Source organism: Cynoglossus semilaevis, chromosome 5, assembly GCF_000523025.1.
Source record: "Cynoglossus semilaevis isolate Cse_v1.0 chromosome 5, Cse_v1.0, whole genome shotgun sequence".
Taxonomy (NCBI): domain Eukaryota; kingdom Metazoa; phylum Chordata; class Actinopteri; order Pleuronectiformes; family Cynoglossidae; genus Cynoglossus; species Cynoglossus semilaevis.
The window spans coordinates 17,052,820-17,062,292 of record NC_024311.1 but is presented as its reverse complement, the minus strand read 5'-3'; the positions used below and the strand labels follow the sequence as shown (position 1 = coordinate 17,062,292).

Here is a 9,473-nt window from a genome sequence, read left to right as displayed (position 1 = left end):
GCCTCGGGCCCCCCCGCAGGTTCCCCTCACGGGCCGCCAAGTACTGGCCGTAGGCGAGGTCACACGCGGGCTCGTCGTGGCACCGGAGGAGCGCCTGCCAGCAGATGAGCTGGCCGTCTATGGCCACCAGCATCCAGGGGAGAAGCGCCAGGGCGCCGCACCAGCATTTCATGCTTGGATGGAGTTGTAGTTCGGCGAAGAAGACTCACTCCTCCACCAGCAGCACATTTGGAGTGATGAGAACTCACACAGTCAGTCGGACCTTCCTCCACACTGCAGCCCGCTGCCCGTGCTCCATGTCACCGGTCGACGTGCCCACGCTGAGCGCAGACTCGAACCCACTCTTCTGTTGTTGTTGTTTTAGTCCACAACACCTTAAGTCCACTTCAACTCCTCTTTCTAGGCTCCGCTCCTCTGCTCCAACATCTAACCGCTCGTTCCGACGTGTTTTTTTTTTCTTAATTCCAAGTTGGCAGAAGTTTCTCCCCGTGTTCGGTCTGTCCCGCTCCGTGCGCCTTTGTCCTCTCTTCTCGCTGTTATACGTTTCACGCTTCGCTGAGCATTTCCCCACAACACCCCTCCTCTTGTTGAAAAAAAAAAGTTTTTCCTCCCCCTCTTCCCCTCTCCTCTCATTTACAACCCTGTCCACCGATTGGTCATCGTGGAGGCAGCCGTGGGACCCGGCGGCGGCGGCGGCTCTGCGCGCAAATCTGCCATCCTGTCCTTAAAATACGAGCAGGTCGACACTAACGCCCACACGGAGAAAAAGAGGAGAAGAAAAAAAAAGTTTTCAATTATCATCAGTGCTTGATGACATCCCGGGATCTGGCCACGGCAGCCCCCCCAAAACATAACTGAAAAGGGGGATGTGGCGTCGGGGAGGAGGGAGTTAGAGGAGGGGTACTTACAAAACGCATTCCTCAGCAAAAAAAAAAGAAGAAAATTCACATCTGTAACTTCACTGCTCCGATTTCCAGTCGCGGAAAAACAAATCTGTTTCTTTTTAGTTATAAACTGCTGGTAAGAGAGAGAGAGAGAGAAAGTGTCACACACACTTTCTTCCTCACCCCCCTTCCCTCTTCCTCCCCCTCTCTCCCTCCCTCTTCCAGTTTCGAGCCCCCGTTGGCGGCAGAGAAAAGGAGAGAATGGTATTTTCTGGCCCGTTTCACCCCATTGTGTCAGCCTGTGCCCGCCGTGGCCCAGAGTCTGTGCAGCCCGCGGATTGTTCACGCCCTGCGGCCTACGAATGGAGCCGGGTCTCGGCATCAATATATTTACAGCCATTCCTTTCACACGACACTTGAAAACTACCAATAGCTCAGTCTTGCCCACCATTGAAATGGTAACGAACTTTCTTTTTTTTTCCCCTCTTCAAAATATCCTCACCCTCAGCCTAAACCACCACAGACTGTGCCAGTTTGACCACCAAGGAGACGGACACATGGACGCACAACATGTCTTCTGTCCATGACTGTGGACCATAAACAATTGGAAAGTAATTTCAGCCAATAGTGTTTTTTGTTTATGGTCCCTGTATGAATCCAAAGAAACAGTTTCATAAACGTACCTCTCAGTTTCTCTCAGTTGTGTCTGTTCGAGGACTCTTCAGAAGGAACCATTAAAAAATAAAAATAAAATAAAATAAAAACAGCTTTAATTCCTTATCTACCTGTTTAAGCACAGCAGGTGTAGCGATATAAAGGTTAGCATAGCAGCAACTGGGCGCCATTAGCAGGCAATCAGGACAGACAGCCCTATTGATTCTTCTTCAACTTTGTTAAGTGTTTATGGCATCCTGTAATTGTAATGCTGCCACCTGGTGGACCATGTCATCTTCACCTTCTCTGTTGTGAGTGTCAAGGCTCACAGAGAAACAAACTACCAGAAGTTATTACACTTAAGTTCTTAAACTTTTTGACTTTGAGGCCCGGGGTCCATTAACTATTGACCTGACTCACATTTTATATTTAATTTTTAAATATTATTTTATATTAACCAGATCCAAGTACAGTACAAAAAAAGCTGTAGTTGATCCAGCCCGATTGTACCTACAAACATTTTATTTTTATTTTTTTGTTTTTAAAAACTTTATACTTTTTCTCAGAGTTCGTTAAAGAACTGACTGGTGCATTAGCGTCACCGTGTGGTCAACACCTATATTGTAACAGAGCTACTCATTGATAACATACTGTCTTCAGTTGATAACCTCTGCAGTAACACGACGCCTGCAGTCCACAGGTGCAAAACTAAAAAATGTTGGCCCTTAAAGTAGCGCTCACAGCCCCAGTTTGGGTCTGGGCCCTATGGTTGAAAACCACTGCATTAATGTAAATTCAAATGTATTCATTAATGAGTAGTTGGCATTTATTTTTAGGCTCCAATGCTACTTAAATACAACTACAATGTGACAAAAGTAAATATTTATAAACACAAGTTTCCTGTAGACCACAACTCAAGGCCCGGGGGCCAAATGCGGCTCGCCAAGTCATTTTGTATGGCCAGCAGGAGCTTAAAAAGCATTTATTAAGATCTCCCATGTGGTCGTTTCTTAACCTGAGAAATTAACTGCTTTTTTTATTACACAGCAATGAACAATGTTGGTAAATTGAATAAATAATAATAAGTTATGGAGCAGTTACATCTACACAGTCTTCTATTTACAACTGGCCTTTAACAGGAAGTGAGCTGTTGATGTGCCCCTCCCCTGGTGAAAATGAGTTTGACACCCTGCTGTAGAGACATGTTGTAGTCCTAACAGTGAAATCCAACCCAGTGTGTCTGTTTACACCTGAGTGCCAACACCATTTGACACCATTTACAGTTGTCTTTTCAACTGTCTGTCAACTGTTACAGTTGTCATGTTGACTTTTCAATGAACAGTTTTGCAGCATTTACCTTCTGCCTTCCTGGTGAATGAGAGTATTTTACTGTGTGTTTTGTCGCCCCCTGCTGTTCAAGCGCCTGCAGTCTAAAGAAAACAGAAGAGTGCTGGTCAATGGCAACATACAGTCACAGCGCTGACGGGTGTTTGTTTTTTTTTTCTAAAAATTATTTTATTGCCGACAAAACCTGCCAGAATTAATGAAACTCACAGACACACAACAGCACAGGAAGGTTAGCATGTAACGACCAGCACTTCCTCAAGAGAGAGAAGGAAAAAAAACATGAGCACAGAACGTCAGCAGAAGCATTGATATAATCATTATTATATTATAGAACAGTATTCTTTATGGCTTCTGTTTCCACCCATTGATATTTAACTACATTTACCGTCACAGACAAACGACTTATTATTGCACCTTTCCCTCTGCTTTATATTAATGGAACGTCATACAAATATACAGTTCATCTAGGACGTCGGAATAATCACTGAAAATAACATGAACCTTGTTGGTTTCATCTTTTTTTTCACACTGCTGCTACCTAACGAACATAAACCAACACTAACGTGAGTCGACATGGACGACATCAGGTCTTTTAGGCCACGCCTCCATAGATTCGTCCAGTCCAAACCTCAGAATATTTGGACAGACATTAATGGACGTACAGTATCACATTTCCAGACACAACACAAAAATCCATCGTCACAAAACTGCACCACAAAGACGCAGAGGTCAGGGTCAGGGTCAGGAGGTCAGGTCAACAACAACAACAACACGAGACTCTGGTTTTACTGAAGTGGGAAACACATTTTCATCTCACGAAACATACATGTTTGTATAGGTGTTTTTTAACGAACACACGTGACACGTTTACGCCGTTTTCTTTGGCACACGACTTCTGGAACGTTGACACTTCGCTCACACTAAATGGAAAGCTAAAAAAAAATGTTGATGAGTCTAAACGGGTCGAGACAGATGTTAGTCGTTAGCGTCAGATGCTGAGTTAAACGGTGACTGTACACACTTTTTAATCACAACACAGTCACTGTAAGGCATCTCTGTACTTATATCTATCTACGTCTCATCAAATTCAACTCCAAAAAGGCTCGTGTTTGTGGAAATGAGCTCACAAATCCTGACAGGAAAATAAGTTTAAAAAATAGTCTTGATGGAGGTCAACGTGCTAAAAATTTGAAGTCGTTTTTTTGTTTTTAGTAGAACCCATTAAACCCAAGTTTAGCTTGTAACAGCGGTGAGCTACTTCTGACAACAACCAGCCTGGTGTATTTCTCTAAATGAATATTGCCTTTATTTAGGATTTTGTGCTTTTTCAGTTAAAGGTGAACAACCACACCAATGGCTGCGTTATTTTAATTCTACGCTGAAATAATCCAGACACACATGACACTTAAACGCAGGCGGTGTTATTCTCCAGGCAGCATCTGCGTGTGGGAGGTGTGTCGGTGCTGAAGGGCTCGGCGGCTACAGTTTGTCCATTTTAACCCTACACTCTCTCTCTGTACCACAGAAATAAAGTCACGTGGGCCTTTGAAGAACACGCAGACTGGCTCCGACCAGGCAGCAGATGTTTAGTTTCTACTATGATAAAGAAGCTGCTTCGTTTTCATGTTTGTAAGTGAAGCCCTCCCACACACACACACACTGTGTACCTGAGAGCCGAGCTGCAGGATTATACTGAGTAATCAGCGGTCACGTCAGGTTCAGACAGGGGTTTTAAACATAAAAAAATCTGTTTTTGTTCTGATTACAGGAATAATCTTGTTGGTAAAAATCAATGCAAGTTGTCATAATAATAACAGTGTGCCAAAGTGTGTGTGAGTTCCGACTTTCTTAAGCTCAGCATGGAAATCCACAAAAGCTATCGCACCAAGAACTACACCAGGGTTCCACCTCCTCTCCGGTCGTAGTATGATTTCAAACTAGCAGCCATTTTGGCTGACCACAGGGCGCCCGTCCAACTCTGCACAGCTAGGAAAACTGTTATTATGTGGCTCTGCCAACTGACATTCCACCGAAGCAACGAGAACATTTCTAACTCTAGAGCAGCGCTGCCTCTGAAAAATATTTGTACAAGAAAAAAAACAAAAACGCTAATCTTCTGGGTCGGAAACCTAGTCCAAATCACATGAGACTGCAGTTCTCCGTCTGCTTTTTCAGATCTTCCAGTGTGGCCTGGGCTTTGTCCTTCAGCTGGTCCATGTCAACATTCTGGATGTTGGACAGCTGGCCCAGCACCGACTGCTTGTGCGCCTCCTCCTGGTTGTCCTCAGCTATCATCTTAGCCAGCTCCGTGGGCAGCTCCACGTCATCGCCCGCCTGCTGGATCTGGGTCTCATCCATCTCGTTCTATTGGTGGACACACAAGTCAGAAATCTGTCAACCTGTCAACATTCATTGTTAGCTTTAATGCTGTTGTATTATTGGGAAAAGGTCAAAGGTCATATGTGAAGATTTAAAGGAGACTAGGGTCGGCCTCTGGCTGTTTAAAGATGGTTGTTGACCTGACTCTATCTCACCGTTTTAACTAATATTAGAAGAAACAAAGGTCATATGTGAAGATTTAAAGGACACTAGGGTCGGTTTAAAGACGGTTGTTGACCTGACTCTATCTCACTATTTTAACTAATATTAGAAGACTACAGTAACGCTACGTTGTTTTGCTATAAATAAGTTAAACAGTCAGGGTTCGACTTCAGAGTCGATGACTGTCAGACCAACTGACCCCCACTATTAGCCAGTCAGTCAGTGACTGCAGACAGAGCAGGAGAGGCTGCTTATTATAAGTAACGATGTCGGATTGTATTCAATACCCAGTAATTTTGTTGGCTTGAAACTGAGCCGACGGATCTCAAACCGCACTTAAATTTCGTCTAACTCAAAAAATGAACGAGATCGAAGAATTAAATTACGAATAAAAACACTGGACTGACCGTTTTTCTTTTCTCTCTCTGAGCAGCAATACTTTACCTTTGGTAATCTGTACTTCTCCCGAAAATGTGTTCTCACTGTTGCTCTCTCAGCTTTCTTCTGGGCAAAATGAGCTTCTCGTTCTTGTCTGCAGGAAGGGGGAAAAAAATCAAAGTTTTTTTACCACATGGTTTTTCTCAGTTCACCTTGGCTGAGATCTAAAATGTCACCGACCTCCACTTCAAAAAAAAAGAAATTTTAGAGGTGTATTTGTTTCTAACCAGAGTCCAAACATCTCTGTGTGTTCTACTAACTAGACAGTAGATGGCAAAAAGGTTCCACCGCGGTCCTGGAGCCCCATATGTAGAACTCTCTGTGAGTCCAGGACCTTTCTGAAGGTTTCAGACCTTCTGGTTTCTGCCTGAGGGGGGAGCACCATCTGCAGAGTCACTGCTCCTTACACAGCTGTCACAGCTTCAATCCTGCAAATTCTCAACTCAAAATACCATTAAGCTGTAAAAAAAAAAGTCCCTCCTCTGAGGTTGGAACAGACCTGATCCTCGGACTAAATCGCTAGGGGGCACTACACTTTTTAAGAAGTGTCCCACAAACACAGCTGTACCAAAATCACGCGCGCAAACAAGTGCCTCTGGTCAACGTACAAACAGTATGTTCTCTCACCAGCAGAGGGCAGTCAGGACGCCGTTGGCTCCGCTCCCTCTCCACTCGACGTCACCGGAGTATTATTATCTTCTTCGGAGTTATTTATAGTTATTTAAATAATTGTTACATTTGCTTCAATGCCTGAACCTCATGTACTACAATATTAATAAATAACATTTATTATTAATTAAATCACCTGAACATGTATTTATAACGATGACATGGTCAAGAGGCAGCATCAGAGACAGATGTGAAATTGTATAATTGGTCAACCAGAAATCTAAGGTCTCTCTCTCTCTCTTTCTTTCTTTCGCGCGCGCGGGCGCATGCGAGAGAGAGAGAGAGAGAGAGCGCACTGACGTGCATGGAACCAGCATCAGCGTTATTTGCATGTTGACTGTATGACGCGGTTTCACCCGGAGTCAGGAGACAAGGTCACTTCATCTGAAATGCATTCTGGTCCATGTGTGACTGTGAGTTCATTTGTTTAAAACATGAGAATTCTGCACTGACAAACACAGTCACGAGCTGGGATTGGAATCTTCTTCATCTCAAGGGCATTAGATGACCAGGGTTGTCACTGATGCCCCAGAGCTGGGGGTGATAAATAAAATCCCACATGTAACACATTCTCCCCTTCACTCCCCCCTCCCTTCCCTCATCCTTATTCTGCTTTAATCTGGGCTTTTCTCTGATCTACGGCCACATTTGGCACCTTTGACTAATAACTCACTTCCACTGAAGGTCACGTGGTGACAGCAGACCGTTAAGTCCATCTCCAGGCCTCCCGTGGAGCTGAGGGGCTGGAACTCATGTTAATACTGACGGAGGACGGAATTCTCCTCCTACGTCGTTTTAAAAACCCCGTGTGAAGGTAATCCCAGGGATTTTAATGTGGAAAATAAAATAAAATATGAGAAAGTCTAATGATGATGTCAGTGAACTGAAGACGAATCCTTGTCCACGAGGAGAAACATTTTTCAAGTGACCTTGTTTTTTGTTGTTGCTGTTGTTTTCTTTAAAAATGTAAAGAATGTTTTTCCAATTAAAAAATATATATAAACCATTCCAATAAGTGAGAGTTTTGCTGCCCAAGAAAATGACAAAAAAAAATGACAGGTTTGAAAAAGAAAACCGACAGATTTCACATGTAAATCACTGTAACACCTCACATTCCTCACTGAACCAACTCTTAAAATTTAAATTAAACACGCATTAGATGTGAATGATGAAATCTGATGACGTCACTAAAGACAGAAACATAAATGTCGGTTCATAATTCTGTGACTGTTTTTTTTTCTTCACCACATCTGAACTGAGGACATGAATCCCTGAGGAGAATCCTTTAAAAACACAGGCTGGAAATTCAATAATAATAATAATATTAATAATAAAAATTCTGCTTCACAACTGAGTCCGTTTGCTCATTAAAAAGGGGGGAGACAGGGAGTTCTCTAAGGGGGAGAGCAGCAGCTGTGTGTGGAGCGACCGTGTTACAGCAGTGGTGCGTAAAAAGCGCACGGGGAAATACACACACACAAACACACACAAACAAATACACACACACTGTTAAATGTGTCACTTTCCAAACACTGAAAACTGTAGATTGTCATTAAAAACTCTTACTTCTCTTCCTCCAGTTGCTGCTGATACTGTTCAAACTCCTCTTGAGTCATGCCCTTCGCTCCGGCGTCCGACTTCTCCGCTTCGGGCTTCTCCTCCGTCAGTCCTCCCGTCAGGTTCTTCAGCTGTCCTCCAACCACGTGTTTTACCATGAAAGCCATGGCTGCACCTTTAGAACCGGGACGGAGTCCTCTCCTATGACGGACTACTGAAGTTGAAGGCTCTGAGTTTGAGCTCCGCGGGTGGGAAGCTGTGACAGCGGATGGAAATTCCGTCAATTGACGTTCGAGAGAGACGTCACGGAGAGCGGAACGTTTGGGTGTAACTTTGAGAAGCACGCGAGTTCAACGGACACGGGAACGGGACGGGATTATTCCCAGCGGGTCAGTTTGAATGGCGGCAGTTTCAGCACCACTGACCCTGGACAGCTCCGCGCCGTGGAGCCAGAAGAGTTGCTCAGATAAGAGGAGTCAACAAGTTTGTCGGTGGACTCCACCAATCCTGAGCCCGCGTCCACGACCAGCCTCCACCTCCACCTCCTCCACCCAATCCCTGTCAACGCCGGACTACTTGTGCGCTCGCACCGCGCCCCTCGGAATTCTCCGCAACACGCGATTCCGTGATTCGCTGTTTGACTACAACCGTAGAGAGAGAGAGGGAGAGAGAGAGTGGGAGAGAGAGAGAGACACGTGACCATCCTCTCTGTCCTCTGGCTGTTGTGTTGCCTCAGTGTCTTCTCCTCTGTGCACCAGAGCGTAAGAGTTTGTCAACACATACAAGGCTTCTTAATTGCAAATAAGTCGAATGGCTGTCGACCATCTGAGGCCCTGAGTCATTTATTGGTTTAATTGTATAGAAGTAACTGGTCTGTGTCCAATGAGAACATTCATCCTCAACTCCATGTGAAACTGAACTAATGGAGCCCATGTTTTATATAAGCCGTATGAGTATTTTTACTCACTCACACCAGGTACCGTCACGTTTGGAAACATGACCAGACCATCGGCGTCCTCTGACGCACAGGCTGGTGAGCTTGCACAGTGTTTCTAAACATCTGTTTTGCGGACCTCATTCTGTCATCTCATGGCTAGGACGTCACGTAGACAGCGTAGCTTGGAAAACGAGCACCTCTGGCTTCAGGGTCAGGTGACCGTTAGCTGCCCGAAGGTGAAGGCTGCTAGTGATTGTGAAGATCCTTGTGTTCAGTGTAGCGTCAAGGCAGCTGTTCTTAGATATGATGGACCCAAGGTGTACAATATTGACCACAACTGACAGGACGATACCACTGATGGAGCTGAAAGATAATAAGACAGAGACAGTTACACTTTCTGCACAGCTAACACTGCCAGCTGAACAGGAAGTGAGCGGCAACAGGAC

At 44.7% G+C, this 9,473-nt stretch overlaps 1 protein-coding gene and 1 long non-coding RNA gene across 2 annotated transcripts in view; both read right to left on the bottom strand.

Moving 5' to 3' along the window:
- The window catches only part of LOC112487013 (uncharacterized), a 13,673-nt gene extending 11,534 nt beyond the window's left edge, over positions 1–2,139 (bottom strand). Inside the window, exon 1 of the long non-coding RNA XR_003049689.1 lies at positions 1,568–2,139. This is a non-coding gene — a long non-coding RNA (uncharacterized LOC112487013). The remainder of the gene's footprint in view (positions 1–1,567) is intronic.
- An 828-nt stretch (positions 2,140–2,967) lies between these two features.
- cplx3b (complexin 3b) lies at positions 2,968–9,153 on the bottom strand. The gene is made up of 3 exons (XM_008310831.3): positions 8,100–9,153; positions 5,871–5,958; positions 2,968–5,249 (listed from the first exon to the last, which is right to left on the bottom strand). The coding sequence occupies exons 1-3, from the start codon at positions 8,255–8,257 to the stop codon at positions 5,025–5,027; spliced, it is 471 nt and encodes a 156-aa protein (XP_008309053.1). The 5' UTR covers positions 8,258–9,153; the 3' UTR covers positions 2,968–5,024.
- Between the last annotated feature and the right edge of the window lie 320 nt (positions 9,154–9,473).